This window comes from Aspergillus eucalypticola (genome assembly GCF_003184535.1).
Source record: "Aspergillus eucalypticola CBS 122712 chromosome Unknown BO83scaffold_56, whole genome shotgun sequence".
NCBI lineage: Eukaryota > Fungi > Ascomycota > Eurotiomycetes > Eurotiales > Aspergillaceae > Aspergillus > Aspergillus eucalypticola.
Genome location: NW_020290330.1, coordinates 21,513 through 47,703, shown reverse-complemented (window position 1 = coordinate 47,703; position 26,191 = coordinate 21,513). Strand labels below are relative to the sequence as shown.

At 45.6% G+C, this 26,191-nt stretch overlaps 5 protein-coding genes across 5 annotated transcripts; all 5 read left to right on the top strand.

The window, feature by feature from the left end:
- Positions 1 to 787: 787 nt before the first annotated feature.
- BO83DRAFT_394520 (uncharacterized protein) lies at positions 788 to 3,156 on the top strand (the record flags this gene model as incomplete). The annotated part of the gene is made up of 5 exons (XM_025533011.1): positions 788 to 1,144; positions 1,217 to 1,735; positions 1,910 to 2,115; positions 2,165 to 2,512; positions 2,559 to 3,156. 5 exons carry the CDS (start codon positions 788 to 790, stop codon positions 3,154 to 3,156), a joined length of 2,028 nt encoding a protein of 675 aa, XP_025381789.1.
- Positions 3,157 to 4,093: 937 nt separating this feature from the next.
- BO83DRAFT_460645 (uncharacterized protein) lies at positions 4,094 to 5,049 on the top strand. The gene is made up of 2 exons (XM_025537219.1): positions 4,094 to 4,162; positions 4,244 to 5,049. The coding sequence occupies exon 2, from the start codon at positions 4,521 to 4,523 to the stop codon at positions 4,749 to 4,751; it is 231 nt and encodes a 76-aa protein (XP_025381788.1). The 5' UTR covers positions 4,094 to 4,162; positions 4,244 to 4,520; the 3' UTR covers positions 4,752 to 5,049.
- Positions 5,050 to 5,659: 610 nt separating this feature from the next.
- BO83DRAFT_327442 (uncharacterized protein) lies at positions 5,660 to 5,890 on the top strand (the record flags this gene model as incomplete). Its single annotated transcript, XM_025528085.1, has 1 exon — positions 5,660 to 5,890. A coding segment is annotated over one exon (231 nt), but the record flags the coding sequence as incomplete, so codon positions are not given.
- Positions 5,891 to 13,862: 7,972 nt separating this feature from the next.
- BO83DRAFT_432965 (uncharacterized protein) lies at positions 13,863 to 14,690 on the top strand (the record flags this gene model as incomplete). Its single annotated transcript, XM_025535651.1, has 1 exon — positions 13,863 to 14,690. The coding sequence occupies one exon, from the start codon at positions 13,863 to 13,865 to the stop codon at positions 14,688 to 14,690; it is 828 nt and encodes a 275-aa protein (XP_025381786.1).
- Positions 14,691 to 21,943: 7,253 nt separating this feature from the next.
- On the top strand, positions 21,944 to 22,279 carry BO83DRAFT_327452 (uncharacterized protein; the record flags this gene model as incomplete). The annotated part of the gene is made up of 2 exons (XM_025528087.1): positions 21,944 to 22,120; positions 22,190 to 22,279. Coding segments are annotated over 2 exons (267 nt in total), but the record flags the coding sequence as incomplete, so codon positions are not given.
- Between the last annotated feature and the right edge of the window lie 3,912 nt (positions 22,280 to 26,191).

Here is a 26,191-nt window from a genome sequence, read left to right as displayed (position 1 = left end):
AAAGACGACGTCATCTGCCTGTTAACCGGCAATGAGGATCATACTCCTCAATATATTGCTTGCATATTCATTGTAACATTTATGAATTAGAAGCCGATTTGACATGATGGGCTGATGCCGAATGCAAGTGTATTCATTACATCCAATATTGTGTATGTCAATGCAAGCTGCCTTGTCTCCAAGGACAGCAGATTACAGAAAGGACAGCTACCTAACACTAACTACATGCTTACGTTATCCACATGAAAAGAGCCATGATAGCAATTGCAGAATCAGAACCGGTACCAATTTAGTCAATCTAGGCACGATGCCATGAGTCATACTAACAGACCTAGCGAGACAGAATACTTAGTCTATTAGGGGTTGTGATGGTCAATAACCAAGTTCGCGTAGGCTAAAGTAGAGTACACAAAAGTGTGAAATTTCGAATGAGAACGGGCCTCTCGCGGCCCCTTCGCAAGTGGTTTGAGAGTAGCAGATAAGCTTCTATGTGTTTCTACTGCGCCTAGGACGGTCAACGTTCGAAGACCCACGAAACTCGCATCGCTCGCATACTTGCTATGCCCGATCAACATACGGAGTAGAACGGACAATCGTTTAGGAAACAGGAAGATATTAGACGACAGCAACAGTTTGAATATCAGTAGGTAATTGATATTTCACAAGCTCAATCCCACCCTGCAAAGCTAAACTCTCCCTGGCCCTTCTTACTTGCTTCAATCTGACTAATAGCATCCAGTCTTCAGCAGTCCCCAGTGCCGCATCCTTTTTCGTGGTACGTGCTAAGATGGCACCTCCCGCATGGGCGCTGCTGCCCTCTTGGACCACCGCGCACCCAAGGAAGTTATTAATCCCGCGGGCACGGGCGCACATTCAGCTGCCAAACTCAAGCTCTGGTTCCCGCACAACACAAGCCTGCGATTCATGTCGAAGCCGTAAAGCGAAGTGTGATGGGGCAAAGCCGAAATGTACTAATTGTGAAGGACGGGCAACCGAGTGCGTATATTCGGATCAGAATAAGTCAAAGCAAAGAAGGGAGTTGGATAAATTAAGGAACATTATCCAGCACCATGATTATATGATACGCACTATCCTATCCCAATCTCTGAATACCTCGCCATCTACCATTACAGAGAACCCGGAGGTGAGCCGCAGCTACAAGTCAAAATGCGATTCATTGTAATGGATAGGAATATGCTAAACTTGGCACGCGAAGCACTATTCTAGGTGGGTTCGAGGAGCCACGCATACCGTCGCACATCAGGAAAATTCAGGAGATTTGGAAAACGCACTGCAAGCATTAAAGATTCGATTTAATGAGTTAAATCAGATCTATGAAGCCATACGCAAATGTGATCCAGACACACTGCCATCTATGGTAAGCGCAATTCGCCACAGCACATCCGTCCATGACGCCGCTACACGCCTGATGAGGCAGGTTCCCATACAGCGACCTGGCCTCGGCCTGGAGGACATGCAGCAGGCCTGGACAACTCAGCTGTCAGGCCAGCCAGACCTGCTTGAGCGGCAGACTCTCTACAGCGTCAACACAATCGGTTTGTGGTCGGACCAAATTGACAACAGTACCGCATCACATTTGTTCTCCTTATATTTTGTCTGGGACAATCCTACATGGGGACTAATCGAGCCCAGCTTGTTCCTTAACCATTTAAACAACAGAGACACTCGCTTTTGCTCCTCTTTATTGGTCCACACTATCCTCTTCTACGCATGTGTAGGTAACCTACGCCGACGTGCAGCATGTTGCTGACAGTTCCAGCATTTTTCCTATAACCTAGCGAGACCGTGGGACCGTCGCAAAGAAATCAAAATTGCTAAATTTCTTTTCAAAGCAGTTGAGAAGTACTGGTTTCAGGATAAGAGTAGGGTTTGCCTCCCTACTATGCAGTCGAGCCTACTCCTTGGGGTGTTCTTCTGCGCTATGGGAAGAGATAAAATTGGAGTTCGTTACATTCAATACGGCGCGCTGATGGCGTTGCAACTCGGTCTCCATACTTCGTCAGCCGAAGCATTTCGTGTTCACCGTGAGCCGAACGTACAGCAATATCTGCGAATGCACAAAATTCTTGCCTGTGCAGTATACGACCTTGAAACGTGAGTCACTCCTCGGTAATATCATATTCATGATGTCTAAACCCAATAGTATGTCGGCTCAAGTGTCCGGAAGGTCATCTGTGTGGTCAGCTCCGCCGGAAATATTCCTAGGCGAAGATGAAGCACGCGCTATGGATCTTGATCAAGAGTGGACACCATATCCTTTCAAGGCTCCTGTGTATAGGCCATATATGACTATAGGCGCATGGGCCCGTCGGACTCTTCTCATCATTGTAAATGATGTGGCCCAGCTGTACTCCCCGCCAGGCGTCTCAACTGATCAGCACCTTTGGCAAAGGGCTGCCACAATCTACCAGAGGCTCAATGCCTTCAGGCAAACCCTTCCAGCTGAACTGGAGATTGCAACAAACAAATCACCACATAACATTTGTCTACAGTGTGTTAATTCCTTCCCTCTTTGCACTCTACGTTTGGTAACATAGGTATAGCCTGTATTACTACGCAACGGTTGTCAACCTCTGTGGGATGTTCAGAGCTTGCCCACCAAGTCCAAGCGAAGATTGTCCGATCGAATCCGCAGATTTCAACCCCCATAAGATTCTTGGGGAAGCCATGGAGTCAATGGGAAGGCTCGTATTATTATACCGCGCTTGTCATGGCTGGAAATCCACACCTGTGGTTATGATGCACTACTTTTTTATCGTTGGTGTTCGCGCCGCCTCGCGTTTGGAGTGTCCAAAGTGGCGCGAGATTTTGGCAAGCTGTGTGGCAGGTCTCTGGCACATGAGCCTGGTATGGCGACTCTGCCGGGCCCTTCTGCGAATGATAGAGTTGGTGCTCCGTTCCAGTGTAGATCTTGCACTGGTACCCGCAGAGGTGCGACTGATTTTCGATGAGCACCGTGAGAAGTTCTGGAGTCAAGAGGAACGTGAATGGCTTGCAGCCAACTACGTTATCCACCACCATACCGACCAGGTACTTGGGGAAAGTCGGGGCGGCAGCGATTGTTTCCATGGTAAGGGCTTGGAAACTGTTATAAGGGAATTTGATCAAGAATCTAGGTATATGACTGAATTATAGGAGTACATTTAATAGCAATTATCATTCAAGTATGTATATATATCAATATCATTTCTTCAGGACTTATCCCAGGAACGTTGATGCTCATAGTGACATTGATGATGAACTATCATGATGCCGATTCTATGAATAGTAGACATACAGAAGCAATATTCTATTTAGTCTTATATATTTTAGGGTCACGCTATGGATTGGCTGATATTGAGGTCGATTACGCATTTATAAACACTTTGGACAAAATCTCAGACAAAAGTGCTTGGTAATGGGATTATATGGCTAGAATAATAGTATAAGGAGCTAAGCTCATGGGTTACTGGTCTTTCTGGCAGGCCATCTATCAGGCAAACAATGTATAGCTCATCTGGGATAGCGAGCATTCGCCGCTACCGCATTGACCATGTTTTTTGCTTCGTTTGAGACCCCATGGCTCCCTGACTCTTGTCTTATCGTATCGTATCCTTATCTTCCTTTTCCTTCCTTACCCCAAGCTAGAAAATCTCATGAAATACGGCCAATATGATGTTGTTAGAAACCGCTGGTATATAGAGTCTATCATCAACATCATTCTTTTCTCCTTCACACTCTCCACGTCACTGTACATGGCTAGCCTTCGAGTAAGGCTAGAAGTGCCTCCTCTACGCATCCTGGGGAACGCCTCAAGGCCAAACAATCCGAAGCCGAAGCCGAACGAACAGGTCAACGATAGTAAGGGCCAAAGTCCGTTCCAAATCGTCCCCAAGCGCCGTGGACTATGGATGATACCTGCCTGCTCTGCCGAACGTTGACCCTGATGATCCGGGTGATGTCACTGGCGAACAGTCACGAGATATGTACCAGAAAGACCCAATAAGACCTTTGACGTGACCCCACCAGCATCCATACAAAAGAGGCTGATGTCAGTTGCGCAACGTAGATTCGTGCTCGGAAATATCACACCATGTCAGTCATTACTTCATCCCCCAGGCAGTCAGACCAATGCCCACCATGGCAGGAGATTGATCAGCTAGTAGAGAAATATTCCGCCCACCCAGATACCTTGACTCTCAAGCCCGCCAATACTGTGGTTCTTCTTACAGGAAGTTCTAAGAGCTTGGGGTCGCACTGCCTGGCACAGCTAGTCCAGTCCAATCAAATAAGCCAGGTTACCTATATCCTCCGAAATAGTCAAAGTCCTACCCCATCTGTCAGCCCAGAGGCCTATCGCAACCAGCTGTAGGAGAAGAAATTATTTTCTTTCAAAAGCCAAATAATCTAAAGTTACCCTCATCACCTGTGATCCCACGGACTTCCGCCTGGGTCTCGACGAAAGCGAGTATCAAGATGTCCAGCATCATATTACCCACGTTGTGCACGCCGCCTGGCCCATGGACTTTCATCCGCGTTTGTCATCACTCAATGAGCAGTTCCAGTTCCTCCGCCATCTATTGCACCTAGAGTCGTCCGGAGGTGTACGGCGGCAATTTTTCTTCGTATCTTCAATTGCCGTGGTAGCGCAACGTGGCCTGACCCCAGCCCATACCGGTGAGTTAATCGCAGAGGCCTCCATGACCACCCGGAGTCAGCTACCAGACTGGGATATGCCGACGGAAAGATAGTTTGCAAGAAGTACTTGAGCGGGCGGCAGCGACATATCCAGACAAGCTGGAGATCGCCATCGTTCAAGGAGGACCTATCATATGATCTCGCGCCACGGGCATTTGGACCGCCAAGGAGGTGGTTCCCATGATATTACAATCATCATTAAGCCTTGGAAAGCTGCCACAGCTGCGAGGGGTAAGTTACACTTGGAATTCCTTAACCTCCGAAAAATGCAACCACTGACAGGAGGTATAAACAGACATTATCATAAAGACCAGTTAACGATGCGGCGGCCGTCTTTTACAAGATTCTCAACTTCTGAGTACACTATCTATTATCTTACAGATCCGAGTGAACCAGTGATTAATATCTAGTACAGGATATGCTGATTAATTTTAGGATACTAGACAACAGAGTTACAGAAATAGGACTGGAAGGTACTAGCATTGTCCGAGCTGACAGTTACCAGGTTAAATCTCTTTTGATTAGTAACCTTGTAATATGTGTTCAGTAGATACTTTAGCATCCATGTAACTTTACCAGAGGATATATATGTATAAGTGAATCAGATAATAACATTTAAGATGACTGTATTACTGTCTTGTATATTTATTATAGCAGTAATAGCTCTAGTTGAAAAGACAAGATTACAGAAAAATTAGATAGATTTAATTTCTAACAGAACATCTATAATCTCTCTGGCATTAATGAATTTTACTCCGTTCTGATTCATTCCGCGTGCGGTGGAGTTGGTTTGGCTGTAATCCAGATTACTCAGATGATAGAAATACAGGTATATGCCATGGATCACTTATTAGAGCGGTGCTAATAGACACAGATATTTTAAATTATAGAAAGTAAGAACAAAGCATAGAATTTAATTTATCATTATCATATCCAGCGTGAAAATATCTTCCATTTCTGAGATATATTCTTCCAGCAGGACGTCATGACAGCCACCAAAAACCATGGTATTGATATGGTACTCAATTCTTTATCCAGGAAACTCCTGCTGGCCTCATGGAGTCATATTACTGAGTTTGAGACCATGGTTAAGATCAGTAAACACAATTTCTACCAGCACGCAATGCTCTTTATGGAGACGTTCGAAGCCAATCAAATATTTATTAGACTGGATCTCTGGCAGTTATCTTAATAACAGCCCAGGAAGGCTGCTGAGTAAGACTTTTATTCTCTGAACCGCCATGTACTGCTGCTTACAAGCCCGCTAAGTTCCTGGAGCATTATATAGACTAGATCCAGCCTGGAATAATCTTCTTAGATACTCCAGAAAATATTTTCCCAGCTAACCAGGTCCAAGACACCTTCAGATTCATGTAATTTAGTTAATATATCAGAAATATTATTATTACTATACCCGATGACCTAATTAATCTTGCATCAATACCAGGCAAATCTGCCCTGATTCTCCAGGCCAACTACAGTTACCTTCTTATAGATGATCTCAGAGATTTAGGCGGCACAGTAGCTTCCTGGATAATTAAGCTCAGGACTCAATATCTCAGCTTCCTTTCTTATTCTACTGGCCAGCAGCCTGAGACTATCCAGCTTATAGCTGAGCTATATTTCCAGGAATATAAGGTCCAATTAGTTACAGGCAGCGTGGCTGAGACAGGTAATATCTATAGTACAGTTAATACCGCGACCATACTAGTAGCTGGCATAATCAATATGTCCATGATCTTAAAGGTGCGTGGTCTGCAGTATTTTAAAAAAGCCGACTAGCATTAACCACATTCAATAAAATAAAATACTAACAGACATGAACTTCTCCAACTGGACCAATATGGTAGAGTCTAAGATAGAAGGGACTTAGAACTTATATTATACTATCTCTGCTAACCTAGACTTTTTCATTCTATTCTCCTCGTATAGTGAAATCATTAGTCAATAGAAATAAGCTAACTACGCGGCCACCAATACCTTTTTAGATGCTTTTGTATAATATCGATATGGAAAGGGCCTGCCAGCATCAATAATAGATGTCGATATTATAGATGAGATAAGCTTTCTATTATATAATAAAATTATATTCAAACGCCTCTCGGAAAGTGGCATGTATATCTTGATGGAGCAAGACCTTTTGGATGTAATGGTTATTGCCATCACACAGTCAGCTTCTGACTCCCCTGGGGCCCAGAGCAGGGCGTACTGCAATATCAGTCAGATCTTATTGAATAAAAATACTACCATTCCTAAATCAGCCCGCTCCAGTCGACTGCCATGGAAAACCAATATTCAGATGAGTATCTATCATAATATCCATGGGGGCAGCGAAATATCTCTATCTAGATACTCAGACCAGAACAGTCTTTAGGGCTTGCTTGCTACATGTAGCTCTTAATCTAAGATCCTGACTTAGGAAGAAGTCACAACAAGAATCACGCAGGCTTTGGGCTTGGCCTTGGCAAGCTTCCTGCTGTGTAATACTTAAAGTATCAGTGTTCATGATTCCCTTCCAGCGCTGGGGGTCGACTCGCTTGTAGCCATAGGGGTGCGAAACTGGATTCGGCAACAGCTCGATGTAGATGTCAGTGTCTTTGTACTCCTGCAAAGCACGTTGCTATTGCAATAGCTGACCACCTCCGCCTGGCCCTAGGTGCTCGCCTGGCGGCCCACGAGCCTACCGCCATTGATGTATCGTAGATGCACCGTGTAGACCCCATTCCGCCAACAGAGAATCTCTCGTCGGTCGGGCTCGTCCTCGATCGTGGCCTCTGTCAACCGCCCATTTTCTGTACCTTTCGGGCTGGTAATTCAAAAGACCAGAAATATCGATGCGCAGAAGTGCGCAGGGATAGATGGACATTGGTTCAGTCAATTGAATTAGCCCATTGGGGAAAGGGGGGAAGGGGAAAGAGAAATCAGCCATCATCAGGCCAATAGATTTGTGAGGCCCACAGAATGATATCAACGATTTCAAATCTGTGACATATAGACGCACAGACGGCTAAGTAGGGATTCTTAGATACAAAGTTATACAGAAGCTATCTGCGACAGGGTCTGTGGACAAAGTGTTCACCGATCGTCATAGAATTGTCAGCCATCCCACTGACTCTAACCTGGAGCTTCATTTCGTAGTGATCGTTGTGATCTTTGCACAATCATTTGATATCATCACGGCAGGTACCAATCTTTCAGTCGGCGTGTAGGGTTTGCCTCCATGTTACCACAATATGTCCGTCATCCCACAATAAACCGGGGCAGAGAACAGGCAGCACCCCCTTCCCTCGTTTCTGTCAACCCTAGGCTATATTGAATCAAAGCCCACTTAACAGCAGGCAGACATGCACACAAGCCTATCGTGCTTTGGGTAAGCCGGCCATATACTAATTTGAGGCAGAGTATTTGCTTTCGGTGCCCGGAGAAAACTTCCGGTGGCGGGGGCCCGTCGGAGTGACGGAGCGGTGCCCACTGGATGCACTACGAATCAAATAGTCTCTGCGCTAACTTTGCCGCGGACGAATCCTTTGCGACCGGCGAGGGTGAAGATTCGTGGAGAGGGCGCCCTTTATCCACCAGACATGGTGAATTTCTGCACGCACGGCCAATATTGACTCCGATCAATAGCCCGTGATGGCTCTTCAGATGCCACAGGGATGATTCTTTCCCTGGCCCCAACCTCCCTGCCCCCACCAAAGCACGAGCGATCATCGATGGCCAAATAGTAGCCGTGAATTTGCTCTCGTCGAGATCGGTACCACCACACTCCGAAACCCACCGTCTCAAGAAAATATCGCTCTTAGCTTCCTGTACAAATGTCATCCTAGATGCCCCTGCCTGGCAGCCTGAAACCCATCATAGATCTGATTCCGGATGCTTCTGTCCGCTAGTACTGCATTGACACCAATCTCCACTTGTCCAGCTGTGGTGTTGCCCAATGCATCATGGCACCCTGTCTTTTGAGGCATGCTCCAGGCCGGATAGTGCCCTTTTGGGTAGTTGGAAGTAAGACCAGGCAAAGGCGAGAAGCCCTTCCCAGTCCTTTATTGGAGGATGAACTTGCCGGGCATGAAGTCACCGCACAATGTCAGTCCGGTCATGGGGTACGGCGGGCAATAGCGGCCATCGGGCAAAAACGATTTCATGTATTTACTGCCGGCAGGATAAGTATGAAGTCTGATTGGATTGCGTAGCTTATCTGACATACCTAACTATATGAAGCTGTACGTACACTATTAGATGACTTGCTTGACTTCATTATACAGACAGCTACTAGTCCTGAGTACTACGAAGAGGTGCAAGTCTTGCCCAGGGTGTTGTACACAGGTATCCTGTATAACTGGAGTGCAGGTGCATCTAGATAAAGAAAACAGTTCAAATTATATGTATTTAAAGAATAATGGGATTGTTTAATCTTTATTTTCTTTAATTCTGATAGGCTGGCTGGGATCATGTTCTTTTATATTCTTAATAAAGATAGGATCATGTACAGATTCTCCTGTCAGGCCCCTGCCTTGTGCAGCAGTATCTGTATTATCTATAAGTTCTATCTAAACCTCATCCTGTACAGAGCAACATGATGCCTGATCTAACTATTTACAGTTAGTATATGCTCCGCCCCATGCACCTGGTAAATGGTGATATAAGGGAAAAGTTATTATACCTGGCTGAGTATGGCATCTCAAACACGGGGCAGGTGAATAATTTCTATGGGATCATATAAGACAGATATTAATATATAAGGGTCAGCGGGACTCAAGCTGATGAGCTGTAATCTAATCATATCAGCATTTAATATCTTAGCCGGGCATGGCAGCTATCTTTTTCTGTATACTAATAAAAATATGTAGTTCTATCAATACTGGTGACCCTGTAAGAATCACTGGATTCTGACTAGAAGAAAGCTGTTTATATATACAGATAAAGAGTAGATATGTTAATGGAAGGCAGGGATAGGAGATAGAAATTACTTAATAAATTTGGATCAATACTGTATTCATTTAACTTTTTAACTCCTATTTTGTACGTAGAGAGGTCTTAATACTGTAGACCTTACTTTGTCTGTCTACCCTGCCGCGTAGAAATGTATGATCCTGTTATCTAGTAGAGTAGTATATAATTAGAGACCTGATAATCTATACTCAGTTACCTGATTTTTATTCTTTTCCTGATTATATATCTCTTCCTTGTATAATGAGGTGGTGAGGGAGACTGGGATAGTTAATACTTTAGAGATATATCTAAAGTCTTTATTTTGGTATCTAGAGTATCAAGATTATCCTGATTCTCTTGTACGGTTAATCCCTCTTGTATGTGATTGTACGCTCACGGATTTATACGTGGTATATTGCTTTAATATGGGAAGCAATATCACTTGTAGATTGATATCTGATGGAATAGATTGATAATCCTAGCCTTGTACAGCTCTAGATCAAGTTTAGGACATCCCATGATCAAGGATATAGATAGTAAAGCACTGTATGTAGAGAGATAATAAGCATCATTTGGCGGTGAGGTCAGCGGTGAACGTACCCTATCACCAGAAATCGTTTTTGTCCGATGGCCGCTATTGCCCGCCGTACATGGGGTGGCACCTATGGCCTCACAGATGGCCAATACCTGCCCATTGCGAACAAGCAATGCAACTTTCCGCGATCTCCCCTGCCTTCGTCTGTAAAGGCTGCGTGCAGGCAGCACATATTATGGCAAGGTGGTAGGACTAGCAGTCCTGGCTGGAGGCTTCTCAATATAACTCTTCTAGATTCTATCTTCTAGCTACCTCGTCAGGCTATCCTCAGGTTCATAGACAAGACGTAGCTCGGAGAGCTACAGCAGGATCGGGAGCGGGCAGGAGGTTAAGGAGGTCGTGGATCACGTGCAGGGCGGTCAAGGGGGTTGCACCGTGACATACTTAGCTTAAAGATTCCAGATACTATTCCAGTCTTTACTGACTCTGCTAATGTACTGATATTAATTAAGAGTCTAATATTTATCTTTAATAACTGATAAATTGACAACAGCTTGCTTTTTGTCCGAGCTTGCTATAAGAAAGGCTTATTAAAACTTGTATATATTAATGGTACAGAGGACCCGGTTGACAGACTTAAAGTCTTTTAATTTGATTACTTATCAAAACTTTTGTCAGATGATCTCCCTTACTAGCCTGTTAATAATTGCTGTTATTGAGCAAGCTTTAAAGATATAAAGAACATGATTCTATATAGCTTATGAACAAGATATATATCATAGCTTACTACTTAGTTAAATAATATCGCGATGCCTCAGGGTCTCGTGCCCAGGGGGTGTGTGAAAGGCGATAGTCACGTGACCTGAGGCCACCTCATCCTTCTCCCTCTGGCTGCACGTTTCTTCCCGTTGGCACGTATCTCGAGCCATCCAGTTGCCCCCATAGCTGAGATATGCTCCTTACAAACATGGGGCTTACGTTGGACCAGTGACTTTACTCAAGTCCCGGGCGGATGCCATTATACACTCGGCTTCTTCAATCGCATAATTGGAGCCGCTAGAGAAATTGGTTGGGCCAAAAATTGTTGCCACGAAGCATTTGGCACGCCAAGCATTGGACTGCAAGAGGCTCGAGCTCCTTATATCATCTCAACGGCCTATTACAAGCCTTACTTGTACGCCGAAGCAGGTGGGACTTCAATGTTAGAAGTTCAAGAGTCACTGTACCCTATCTACGGCGAAGGAGGAGAAAACACATAAAGGAGGGCTTGAATCAAGAGCTGCAGGCAGTGTATCAGACCTTCTCATTCTTGGTCTATTGAGTAGGTCAGGTGTACAAAGTCATAGGAAATGACTTCCGCTTCTTAGAGGCGAAAACATGTCCTCTCTGGGAATCACTATCGGAGCTGAACGCGTTCTGGCCTGCTTCTTTTCGCTGGTATCCAGATGTTGTATCATGACCTTGAGAATGTACGTCCCGACCACCTATGGGACTGCATGAGGCATCTGACAGCATGAAGCTTTAGGGGCCGAACCATAGCAAAACTTCTTTATCGCGCTCTCTGTGGCCCCTGCAAAACACGCCCGCTTTGTGACCACATTGTATGGCTTCCCTCTGCAATACGAAACTTGCTGGGGATGTTTGCTCTCGTGATTAGTCTTCTTCCAGGGAGATATATACTTGAACTGCGTGCGTGAATACCACAATTATACCAATGCTTGGTCGATGACAAGGCTTGTGTATCCTATATTTTCCGATGCAAGCGTCCGTATGTGTATATAATACCCTCCTAGGACTGGTAGGGTCGCACATCTTGATCCAGCACTTAGGGATGAGAACTCTCTTGGAAGGGATCTGAACGAATATAGATGTAATATTAATAAGTTTTAAAGAGCTGGTTTCATGATATTGCGACAGCCCGAAGTGCAGGCTTGCCGTAGCTAAGAATTGTCCGAGGAGTATCTGTTATTCCCAAGCTGTTCCTAGCTCATTGTTCCCGGCACGGACACAGACCTTGAAGGATCTGCGACTCCTTCACAGCATACAATGATGAACCTTACTGGTCCGCCAATGATCTGGTAGTAAAAACCAGCGGCAAGTGAAAAAGGTAAGCTAACAGGCGCCGGGCCGGATCGCGAGGCTGATGATTCGATAGGCTGCTTGTTCCGCCAATCAAGGCTCTGGATCAGGCACGCAGGACTAAATAATCAGAAGTCTAGTTGGAAGCCGCCTCAGCTTAGGTCACGATCCATACTATATCCCGAGCCTCGCCATCACGAATAAATGCCAGGCCATCTGAAACTTCGCAACTGTATATATGTTGATCAAAGATAATGTTCTATATTTCCCATGTGCTATAAGAAGGGTACGATATCATTAGCAGTTTCCACGCACATTCGCACTATGAGCATATACGCGCTCATGTACACTTTTCCGTCGCGGGAGACCGACAATAACACCGATAATGGAGATAGTGGAAGATAATATACCAACACCGATTACTCTATAACTCGTGGGCTTTGCTACCTACCGTAGATATACTCGGATTAGAAAGCTTTAGACCGATCCGGCGACACTGCACACCCGTATCATCTGGGCAGGGCAGGAAGGACACCCGGTATGCGGCGAATGGATGACCTCGGCCCAGTGGCGGTACTGACCGAGGGCGAATTTAGTGACGCCCCGCAGACCCGGAGAGAGCAGGATTTCACCTTCGTAGTAGCTACCACATTGCAGACCGCAAACGCTAAGTCTCAGCATCTAACCGTCCATGAATTTTGCCATCTGCTATGCAGCTCACTACCCGCCAATCAAAACGAAAGACAGACTGGTGGGATCAGCAGGCAGCAAAATGCCAATAGAACTGCTGGCCCTGCTCCCGGGCTGGCAAGGAAAAGATGTACTGACAAAACAGGAAATGGGAAGAAGGAGGTGGTGGGGTGGAAGATTAGGATGAGCCAATTTTCATCCAGTATCGAATGGTGGCATGTGCCCTCCGGCCTTTGGGTATTACCGATTCTTTCCTATAGTGTATGTGTGCCTTGTGGGTCCATGTAAGGAGAAACGTTTTGGGAAGAGATCGCGCGTAAACCAGTAGGAGTTTACTTTTTCCGAGGTCTACTATTAGCTGATGCTGATTACGGTATGTTCGTGTTCAACTCAGTTCATTTGTTTCGTCCGGCGGGTGGCCAACCCTGGTAGAGAAAAAAGTACAATATGGTCTGTAATCATGGGGCTAAGCCAAAATTGCTTAAGTCGCTACGCTGGCGCAGGTACTATACAGACAGGATCTGAAAATACTTTGAATGGCACCCTGGCTGAAGTATTCGACTATTTCCTGATTCCATCCCCGAGGCCGCCTTTCTTTTACGCTGCTACATCGACTCAATCAGATTCGTTAACAGACCGAAATCACTCCGACCTTCCTACACTACCTGGGGTCGTCAAAAGGGAATTATCACGGCTTACGACCCCCCACCCCCTCCAAATGAAGCTACCTCGCTTCTCGAAATCGAAGAGGAACATCCTTAATGTCAGGAAGAAGTTTCGGGCGATGGGCACCTGGCCAAGCAAAACAGTCCATCGTTTGGAATATGGCATTCACATACCAACCGTAAGCCCGCTTCTCGGATTACCAACTGAACTACTATTGGAGATTGTTTCCTACATGTCTATCGTGGAACAAATATGCCTCGCCATGACCTGCAAGCAACTGTACGCAGCATATGGCCCGATACCAAGCCCGGAATCGTTACAACACCATGGACAATTTGCACCTATCCGCCATGGATATGGCAGTCATACTTTCGTCATTCTTCGGTGGAAAGCCCTCCGCTGCCTAGAGAACGACCGTTGGCAGGCGTGCTTCAGATGCCTGTTGCTGCACCCGCCGGCCTTGTTCCCTATCCAGAAGCATAACCGGAACCCTACTGAGTTATACTGTAACCTGGGTCCTCTTGCAGGGATTGTCGATATATGTCCCTGCAAGAAAATAACCTTCCATGATGCAATGGATCTCCTCGAGGTTTTGCGGATACGGCAAAGGTCGCTTGGCACCTTCCCAAACCAGCTTGCCACAGGCGTATCCCAGCGTTTCTGCTGGCATTCCTGCACCCAGCACTATGGAAGCACGCAGCTGGAAATTGCAGTATATCCCACACTTGGGTCAGAGGACCAACTGGTTATTCGAACCGAGTATCAGCTGTCGACCAAACAGGGACCTCTAGGGCTGACTCCCCATCTGGCCTGTGCGCATCGGTCCCTGGTCTCATGGCTTGCAAGCGTCTGGCAGCGCAATTCAAGAGGCCTACCTCGAGAATTCTCCGTCCCGAATAGTGATATCTCCACATGTCAGCTTTGCAATACAACGCTCAAGTGTCTGCGTACATGGCCCCACCATGACGAAAACCGAGGAGAAAACCAGACGTATCTATTCTGGACTGAGAGAAATCTGGGCAAAGCATCAACAATTCCAGATAGTATATGGGCTGCACAGAGAATTCACCCGCTCGGGATGCAAGCCTAAAACGCGAACCTCTCTCTTGGACCTTGTAGGTGATGCTGGTGGGGCCTTTGAGCGAACGGTGAGAGAACAGACAGATCATCATGTATGATTCATGATGCTCACAAGGGTTCGTAGGACCATGGTTTTAGTGTATAATAATCGATGTGCCGTAACGGGAGTGATTAGTACCCAGCCGTTTCCGAAGCATATAGATCTGACTGTGCAGGTCCACATATCTAATATCCAACACTTTCTGTCGACGAGCTGGAGATTAATTACGTTTTCTTCTGGTTCTAGTATCCTAGGCCTGTGTATGCTGGCCATATGTTGGTTTTTTTACCATGGTCTGTGGAAGCGGAAATTGTGGTTTCTTCTCGTGTACAAGATGTACGTTTTCTCGTACACCGGGGCCTCGTTTGGCATGTACTGCGTATGTAGACACAGAATCACGAAATGGCACCTCGAGTCCATAAAACTGATTTAGGACGCACTAGAGAACACCATCTCTTACTTCGGAAACCCACCATATCTGCTCTGAACACATCGAGGGGCTGTTCCTCGGAAGGCAGTAACAATCACCACCGGCTTAGCTCGACTCTGTTTACATGCAGTAAAACTCTCCATCCTCTAACAACAAAAAGTGCGCTGTGGTTACAACTGGCTGTCTCACCAGCTGCACTGTGAATCTGCTGGGGGCTATCTGTAGCGTACCAAAGCGCGCATCACAAGGTCACAAGACACCAAAATTTGTATCATTACTAGCTTCGCCTAGAAATATTCTTGGAATAACAAAAAAATGGAAGGGGGAAAAACAAGAAACGCCGCCTTTCCCTCTTTTCCCTCCGTGACCGGGGCTTGTCGTTGGAAATCTCAGGTGATGCCACAAGGCCATCCAGGGAACGATGCGAAAGATTAGGTGTCCACGATTAGGATATCATTGCCCCATTGCTGTCGGCCATTTGCACTTCTTGCCTCTAAGGGGAAGGGCACGGTTGCAGCAAATATGCCAGCGACTAGTGCTCCATCATTCATCCATCGAGAAGCGATCTGTCGAGCATGCTTTGAGCGGTCTTGTTCGTGGTGGATGTCACAAATCATAAGTCTCGCAGCGTTTCTAAGGCTCCTCATGATTGTCTGTGGACCCGACAGTGGTTTCAGTTGTCCCAGCTCCAGTGCCGCAAGCTCTCGTTTATCAAATTCATCCAACCGTGGGCATAACTTTCCATTGCCCAAAGGGACGATACAGCTTTCATGGAGGAGTGGGTTGATTAAGTTGAAATGTTGAATGATGCAGCCCATGATGAACTTTGAATACGATGTAATATAATTAGACGCGGCAGGGTTGATTCAACGACATCATCCAAACCGTTTTAAGGGCGCAATGTATAATACCATCCGTCAGAATTCAATTTCAATACAGAGACCGATAGTCTCTGTGATGTCTCCTAGGGATCTTCCTCTCGGACCCAGACAACAGTTGCAATAATCGACGGAACAACCCCATAGACCCTGTAGGAACGTGCCTATGCTGACGGTCGGGCATCTTTGTGAATGTTGGGCAATTGATCACAGGTCCGAGATCATATATGTGCCTCAATTCGAGGCAAGGACAAACTCTTAATTATCACTTGCAAGAAACAAACTAGTGAAGAGGCGGATACTACTTTTAGCCTGGTAATAAATATTATAAAGCCCGCCCGCCTCCACCTCCCTCATTCAAGCTAAAGATAGCCACGACTCTAGTCTCGCCCTAATGCCTATCCTGTGGCCATGTGTGTCGGTATTGGAGGATTATGAGCTGTAACATGCATAACAGAGAAATTATTCTTTAGATTCGATACCAATTCATCGCCAAATGTGTTGTCGCAAGTGTCACGGTGCCGAGCGGACACTAGCACTGGCCCGATGGCAATCCCGCCCGTACGGGGTCGCGAACACGCAAGACATAACACCTATTTTTCTTCCCATGTCTTTCACCCAAGAAATCCCCCCTCCCAAACCCCCGCCCATTCCCCCAGCAAGAAAGTGTTGCAAGTGAGGTCTTTACACAGAAGAGAATGAGCCGCTTGTTTGAACCTGATTTGCGACTTGTGGTGATAAAAGTGGACGAGCCAGGACATCCGACAGTATTTCGCTACATCCAATAGGCACTCAAGCGGCAGCCCAGGGCAATAAACAGCAATGACAGAAATCCAGGGGAGTGAAAAGCCGAGCAACAGTTTCTACGGACCCAGAATGAGAAACTGCAGGAGATCCACACCCTCCGATTGAAATTAGCTGCGCAACCGCCAAACATGCCGTCCACCAGATCCTGGGCAGAAGTACGCGCTGGCAAAGTGGTAGCATGGACCTAGAACTAGAGTACGTAGACATCCCGCCTGTCGCGATGCACAAGGCTCTGGAAGCTAGCAGCGACCACGAGACCTAGAGGAATTTCAGCGAGCATCTAAAAATATTTGAAGGAAAGTAACTGCACGACGAAAGTTACCTTCGCAGGAGACTCCAACCGTTATCATTTAGGATGAAGCCACCGCCGTTTCGCAGAATATACTGAAAGACTCATCAACTTCTTTTGAGCCCATGAGCTATGAGCTACTATGGTGTCTAGCCCCAGACCAGACGACATCTCGGTCCCTAACAAGCCCGGGGAAGCCTGGTACTATGTCGGCACTCAATTTTACATCTGCTAGTGTTATGGCATGGGGCAAGAAATGCCACCTCTACTATAACCACAATGGGTCAGACCATGAAGGAATATTCGGAATATAACCTCCAACCATGGCAGATTGGAAATTCAGATTGAAAACAACATTATGACCGGACAGACTAACTTCAAACAACAACTCTGGGCATCGGCTTTAGTAATGGTTGTTGTTGGTGAACCGGTTATTAAGCATGGAATGATGGAATATGGAGTGGCACAGCAATATGATATGATCTGTTTTTTTAATATAGAGACTGCTGGATCTTTAGCTGACGTCCGTTGCCTTTCTGTATGGAGTATCCCAAATTATTTATTCGATCCAAGAATGATTGATGGTGATTTTATGTCGCAGCAGCTGGAGACTGTATAAGAGAGCTGCTCTTTTATATCCCTATGAGTGAGTTCAAGCATTGCAAGATAGTGTAACAGAGCCTGTAAGTAGCTGTTAATGAATATTATTCAGTCCAGATATTTTGTGTACTATATTCCCGGCTCATGTGTAACAGATATTCAGTCATTGTGGGGATAAAACTCTGGACAATCAATCCTAGAGACTAACTAGATGGCTGTATGCTAGGTTTGTTGGCTGAATTCATGACGCTAACCCCTTGTCCTGTCGGTAATATGCAGGTTATAACTCTTCTTATTTATTCTCATCTCAACAGTATATTTACCATGCTATAAGAATAAACTTTGTGGCTCGTCAATATCTGTCGCGGCCTCTATGCCGTGGCTTGCGGATACGAATATGTGGATTTGACTATAACAGACATATTGCCCCAATCTGAACCTGCATGTTAAATCTGTGTTTATAACATAATTTACAGATTGGACTTCCTCCCGTACTTCTGATGGCTCCGTGTAAACTCATCTGTCACAACCGCTGCTGCACTGCTGACATCCAGGGCTAGTGTAAATGATATGATCAGGCCGGCTAGTCAATGTTTCATTCCCAGGACCAGTGCAACGTAGAAAAGTCAACGCATCCTGCTGCGTCGGATATGCCGTGCCACCACTGCTTATGTTAATCGGCAGCGATGGAAAGAGACAGGAGAGCTGAAGATCCCCTGTCTCTGAAACATACTTAATGATTAAGTATTTTCCAGTATATTCACTAATATTAGCGGCATCCTAACCGAAGCGATGAACATAGCCGTTATAATATTACACGGGTTCACCGTATAACCGACCTGGCTGTTTTGGTGTGCTCCTTCTCTGCTGTTGAGCAGCACTTGCAAGAGATGCTCGGCGGTGCATCCGAGAACCTGCTGGCAGGCTTTATTTGTAATCATGCCCCAGACTAGTACTTTGACACCGCGCGTGCGCATCATGTTGCTAAAGGACAAATTCTTGTCACTACACGTCTGGCCAACGATGGTGATGTGCTGAAGCTGGAGTTAATTAGTAAGTAAAGTAGCCCGGAAGCAATCACACGCATGCTGCGTGGTGACAGTGGCCATGTTTTGCCCGGAATCACCACAATACTATTCAAACAGAATGTGAACTGTGGACTCTATTATCTGAGGTGTTAATTGGACTAGTCGAAGATGATAACTGGTTGACTCAGTATTAATATGAAATTGATCCCTCAGATTGGGGAGCTGCTCAGCAAAGAGTACAGTATTTTGGATGTTAGAGAACCAGAAGACTGGATTCCGTGACATGATGTCATCCAGGATACGGAGTTGTACGCTACCTGAATAATTTGAGGTTTTGCATCTACGGGCACAACTGGTAACTACAGTGCTTTCAGTGGTGGCTAGCGGCGCATAGAACAAGTCTCCCGTGTTAGCTGAGTCTTTAACTTGCAGTGAGCCAGCGAGTCCTACAGGAACTCTGGTAAAGCTGATGCAATTTCTGATATGAACATCGTGGATGTCTTCTTGGTCAGCTCTCAGTAACATCAACTGTGACAGGATTTAGTTGGGAATTCTATCAGTTATCATGAGTTAGCTAAATAATGATTGCTGTCGTGGACAGCCGAATTGCGGTGAAGTATATAGATCTGCTGTAGGAGAATACAATGATATTATTTATGCGGCTGAGGATTTTCCTAGTCGTCACGGGTTATAACGGATTTTATGTTCATGGGTAGTCTTTCCAATCATAAGTAGATACGGTACCTGACGGGAGACCGGGATTAAAACAGAGATAAATCTGTTCTTAGAGGAATTTGGCTAATCCCCGAGAAAGGACCTCAGGAAAATAAAAGGAGAGGATGTCTCTACTTTTTCTTCTTCTTTCTTTTCTGGGTTCCCATTCCTTTCTTTTTCTTATCTTTTTATTTTTATTTTATTTCCCCTCTTCTCCTTTCTCTTTTACTTTTGATTATGGGGTTTTTAACGTTGTCATTATTGTGCATAATATTTAGTATCCCTGGTCTCCGTGGATTTCACTTTGTGGATTGTTGCAGCCAAAAAGGTGAATCACATAAAAAAAAATATAGCGTAAATCAGCACCTGATTCTATAACTATGATTTTTATGACACAGAACAAGGAATGTTATTTCTACTATATCCTTATGGGTCAGACTACAAGGGAACATACTTGGAAGGTAATCTCCAAGCAGGGCAGTCTGGGAATCTATTTTGAAGAGGACATTATGACTGAGCAGACTGGGCTCGATTACGTGTATACATATTGATCCAGATTTACCTATACCCAAATATCCAGTTTATCCCAGATCCAGGTCTAGCAGTTAAAGATCCGATTCAAACCATAATCTCTGGCCCAGACCAGCATGAACCCATGCAAAGCCCGTGCCGGTACTTGGAGTATAGGTGCACCACAGACCTTCAAACCCACCAGATTGATATTTAACCGAGCCTGCCACAAATGGTAAGGTAGATGTATTGGGACCAGCCATCTAATCATAAATATGAAGTCTGTGCATTTATGGTAATAAGAGAGGACTGTGTGTAGGAGTGTCCATAAAGTTTATTACAGGCTATTAAAAGATATGTTTACCTGGAGGTAGGCAAAGGAAGAAGTTATTCATTATCCAGGAAAGGCAGAAGAATCCTATAATCCTTCTTTCTCCCTACAGTAACTGGCCAATGACGGAATAAGTTATATCCTGAAAACCACGGGGCTAGGTACCATGATGTCTCGTGGTCCGGAGTGGATATGTATGCCAGATTAGAAGGTATATACTAAATCATCAAGGAGTAGCTGCGAGACGTAAACATGGGAATGGATTATTGGGTTCGGGTTGGGAGGGAGTGGGGAAACAGGTGTAAAATGAAATTGGATTGTAGAGAACCCGCTCTAACCGGGTATATGAGGAATAGGACATTGGTAAGTATAGTGATCTCTTTTGACTATGGAATGACACAGAGTATACTATTTCATCTGGTTGTATGGACGATAGTACGCATCTGGGAACCATGTTCTACAGTCTGATCCCGAGCCGTAAGGTATAATAATATAATCAAAAACTTGCCTCTGTATGCCATAGTAGATTGTTCCTGTCAGGTGTATAAATACAGCTAATCACTCTCTTATATTCTCTACCAATGGGGATCTACAAGTGAATAATAGATTTTGTGGATATTAGCTGGTGCATCCACTGCAGATAAAGATATTAAAAGCTAATTTACTTCCAGTTTATGATATAAGAGACTATCTACTTTATTAATCAACTAGTAGTAATCCACTGTAAGTGAAAAGTTAGCTAAAGTAACCAGTATACCTGGACTGAATATTGATAAAATAGTTATCTTCTATTATTCAGCTGAGATGTTTACAAATCTTAATATATCTTATATATAATCTTTCCAGTTAGTTAAAAATTAGTCCTGATTAAGAAAGACCTCCAGAAATATCCTACAGTTTTGTAACAAGGAATATGTGTGGGTGTTAATAATTAATACTGCTATTAAGAGAGAGTCCCTGATTTCTGCCATGATCTGGAGTTAAAACTTTAATAAGATTCAAGTCAAGCAGCTATTAGAATATATAAAAATTATTTACCGCCTCCTGCCTCCTTTGGTTAACAGATACAGTAATAATAGCTGACTGAGATATAGTTATTACTGCCTGCTGAATATTGTAAGATTGCAAGAAGATTACGCTACTAGATTATCAGGCACTGACTAAGCTACTATTCTGAATACTAGAGTGGGAAAGCTTGTCACTCCGATCTTCTATAAATATTCTGTTAAAGGTTCGGAAGGATGCAATAGTAGAACTTTGATTGGTGGATGATTCCAGCCGCCAATCAAGACACAGAAGCCATATGAGGCGGGCCCACTTATAGAGTGGCCTTATCCTGACCGGACTTGTAAATGACATACCGGAGATGATTGACTTCCGCTTCCGATCGCCCAATTTCCTTGGACAACATCTCGTCCCACATGTTATCTAATATGTCCTAGCTACGGCGTGTATCTGGCAATCGGTAACTATTCAACTGAGGAAAGGTTGTACCGCGGTGCTGTCATGACGAAAAGCGAGAAACCAGTGTTTATTTGCTCTTGGAAATAATGCGGAAAGGTATGCTGATGCTGCGAGGGTGACAGACTTTGGATCCAATTCCGCGTATGTCTATCTGCAGTCTTGCGTTTGCTGGACGGATTTCCGTAGGTACCCTCGCATACACTCTAGTGAACAGCTATATCACTGTGAAGGAAATGAATGCAATAAATCTTCTAGACAAAACGGTGCTCTGAAAGTCCACCTGCGCACCCACACAGGCGAGAAGCCCTATAGCTGTCAGTATAGAGACTGCCTCGAGGCGTTTTCCAATGTATGGTATTAGATGCCTTGTTGCCGTTACAGCCAGCACGTAAAATCTGCTAAGGATTAGACCTGACAGTCTTCGACTTTAGCGCGTCACCGACGGTTTCACGCAAAAAAAGCGTCCGTATGTATGCGAGCTGCCCAGCTGTGGACGAAGGTAAGGTGATAACTGCCAGACGTGCAAAGATACTTCTGACGCAAATTGTATTGCGGAACAGTTTTCGCCGTAAACGTACTTTGGTCCAACATCAACATGGATCTCATTCGGCACGAACTCAGCTCCGTCCGTCGAGTTCGCAGCATGTTCCAGAGCATTGCTACGATGCAGGGACCGTTATTTCGTGATTTCCAACATCTAGCTTTGTCAATATTGTCTGTTGTATCATTATGGAGCGAGTTTCCTTGACCAGTTGACTGCCTCTAAGCTTATACCTCCAGCGACACAGCACGTATAACTCAAAGATCCTGGCTGCATCCCTCTCGGCTTCCTGACAGCATCATCCATCCATTGCACCTGCTGTTCAGCTGCGCTGTGGTCGTAGACCTTGTAAATTGACCGTAGCGGAGTATATAGCCTCAAGGACAGCGGATATAGTTACCGCAAAATTAGCCTAATGACCACGTGATATTACTGCGTCACCATAAGCTTCCGATTTCTGGATTCCAGGCGGCCGAGTTTAACTTATTCCTTTCGTAGAACAAGTTTGGTCCACTACAAATGGGAATTAGACCTTCATAGGTTCAGGAACGCTACTGTCATACATATGAAAGAACCTTATGAGCAAGTCTTGCAAGGTGTTGTCGGTGGCCAAATCAGCTCCGTACGATGAGGCCTGTAGGTTAGGACACCACGCCCAAGGCCCAGTGATGGGCAGCAAAATGTTCTCCTTATTCCTGACGGTCGTCTATAGCTCACTTAGAAACAGACTGCCCGCGGGTGAACCTCACGCTCGATGGGCGTATCCCTTGCAGTCCTCCCGACACAGGGGTAGGGGATAAATATGCCTTGTTACAAAACTGCATTGGGAGTGGCAGGCAACCTCTCTGCACGCTTCAACCACTGTTAGGGCACCATCTCTCACTTTCTAATTCCCCGACTGCAGTAGATTCGCCCTCGTCTACATATGATGAAGGGCAGCACGTCACAGCACGAACAAGGGGTCAAGATACTAGATCCCGCGGCCCAAGCCAGTGTCAGTAATGCTCACGATGTACGCCTTCCGAACTCCGAGAGACTTAGTGCTAACAGTGTATCCCAGTGTGAACTGAGTCCATGCCAACCCTTCCCTCTGAAGCGATGGCGGGAAGACGAGGCACTGAAAATCATACCTTTTCTACCGGTCCAGGATTTGGGAAGATTGATCCGATATAATCTCTTTAGCAACGGTGATGCTGCCAAAATCACACTGCATAATCAAAAGGATGAGATGCTCGACAGATTGCTCGCGGAAATATGGCAGTCGCTCCCGCCTGTAGCCTGGTCAGCCTTTCCACGTGAAAAGAAGATCAATGTTCTGATGAACCCGCTACGTTTGGATTAACACCATTCGCCTCGTTGGGCCTCATTACCCTGGAGTGCCGCGGAAACGTTGGACCCGCTTGGTCTGGCAAGGAAATTCGACGCCGAGAGTGAGGTTCACTTCAGACAGATTCCGTTCGAAGAGTGGGTTCGCCACCTCCTGGGATCTGATGCCTGGGTGGTCCGACGGTTCCTGCAGCAACACACTATGCTTGGTGACCAACTTATACACTATCTTCGTGCACATCCGGGTGAGATACAAAGATATGCTGAAGTGGAAAGACTCCTGCGGCAGCGAAGTCCATTCGTACACTATGTGATCCATCAGGCATTGCTGGGAAATCGACCTGACTTCCAGCAGCGACCAGCTTGCCTGCCGCTGGATATACCTGGCTTCCATTTGATCGCGCGGCCAATACAACTGCTCTTCCGTACCCGCCAGGGAGGACTTATACCGACGCTGAAAATTTTGGATATTCTGTCAGTTCGCTTCCAACGGTCGTACTCCAGTGCGTCGATGATCGATTGGACCCGACCGTTGGATACTTCTATGCTCTCTCTGAGCGAGATCCTCCTATCAGATTCGACCGACATTCTTGTCAAAGCCCTGACCGATGCTGACATTACTGAGTTCGCCTCATTCGCCCGCCGACATTCTGCATAATAAATCGCGGCTGCGTCATATTAAATCAAGATGGCACGCGCTAAGAGACGCAGTGTTCGAATGCTGCATAGCAGTCCCGGACCATGTGGCACTTCTTCTCGAAGCAACTCGGCGTCTTCATATAGGCCGAAACTATCACTCAAGTACGGCTCTTCTTCACGGCCTGCGGACATACCTGGTCTCCAGCTGCCTGGATCTCGTAAAGACGCATCATCAGAAGGTTTTTAGCATGACAGAGATGGTTCATTTTATCGACAGCTCGAACAACTTTGCGATATATCGCAAAAGATATGAAAAGGTCCCTGGAATCCCATTTCTTCTTCCTCACTGCCGAGAGATCGACAATAAGGGTTGGCCAGCCATGTTAGAATTTTCTCTACTATTTTCTGCTTTTGCAGTACGGGCGTTTTCTGTTGGTACTTCACGAAGGGAGACTCCTCTGAAAGCTCCATCATATGATATTTAGGCTGTAGCGCCACTAGCGCCACTGGAGGGAGCTGCCGAAAGTGAATCCAGGAACTATATCACGTTCGGCTATCAGATACCGCACTTGGGATGCCATCTCGGTTTTACTATGGCAGTGTTGCTGAGATGGCATCCGTATAGATCGCCATGCTGGTATAACTGTGCTGTCGAAGATGTCGGACTTCTACTTTAAGAACTGGCGTCCCAAATGGAGTTATTAAGTTTTTCCCACTTATCAGGTCTGATATCCACTATAATACCATGTTTGAAGTCTCCACTGCTTCTGATAAACTACTGTTCTTCCTCTTTCCGCGGATTGGCAAGCACCTATAGAGTCCTGCTCCTAGGCCAATGTATGGGTATATAGGTCTTGTCCAGGTAAAACCCCCAATATCCACTCACAGTGCTCCTTTTTTTCTCTTCCAAACATAAGAAAAGCCCCAGGAAAGCATGAGAGCCGCCAGCAAGAAATATTGTAAGGGTTTTGTATACTATTCTGAAAAGCTTTCCCAGAACGATCAACAATCACCGTTGAACACTCTCCAGCCCATCGTTTGCTCCCACACGCCTTCTCCCTTTACTTCGACATTATCTAACAGTTCCTTCAGAAACCAGACGCCGGGGCCTCAACAACTAGTGTTGGCTCTTCATTCGAAAGGATATGTCTTCCAGTCCTACATAAATTCGTCTTAATAGGGAAAGGTTGGTGGTCGAACTCAGATACTACATGGGAGTCGTGATCAATAAAGTCACTGCATCTTTGGGCAAGGAAAGTCATGAGGGTCCATCACCATGGCCGCCGCTGACCGAGATAGATGACCTTAATCTGCTTGCAGTCCAGGCTGTCTGGAGAACTTCCTACAGGTATATAAAGCAGTAATTGGAGCAGCGCATATCAGCTCCTTCTGACTCACTCTGACGGGTCACTGAAGACGACTGGATGCTATTGGATGGGGTTCAGATGTCTCTAGAACTGGCAAATGTGGGAGTCACAGAGGGAGATTAGTCCGACCCAGCTGCGCGGCTGACCAATTCTCTCGAGTGAGCTATGTTAACCATTACTAGTTGACCATAATTCTATATTCACACCTACTAACGCCCATTATCTTGCACCTTTACCTTTTATGGTTTACGTTCTTTGGCTTTATTCTATCCCTATCGCTACCTTCGTCTCGTCTCGGGGACACGTGTGATGATACTGAAAGTGTTATGACGTATGATATTTATTTGTAGCAGTAAACTTGTACAAACACCCTTACTGAGCGTCTCCGCACGTGGGTAGCCGGGCCTGTGAATGTGATTAGGCAAATCGAATGCCCTCCGCCGGGCTACTGGTCTAATTGCCAATTGCGGGGTTACACCCTGCCTCCATTTAGAAATAATGAATATTTGTGATATTGGTTACTTATACGTAGCAGTACCTTCTACAC

Excerpts from the sequence above, each read along its gene's own strand:
- BO83DRAFT_460645 (XM_025537219.1), top strand. The coding sequence starts at position 4,521 with ATGGACTTTCATCCGCGTTTGTCATCACTCAATGAGCAGTTCCAGTTC.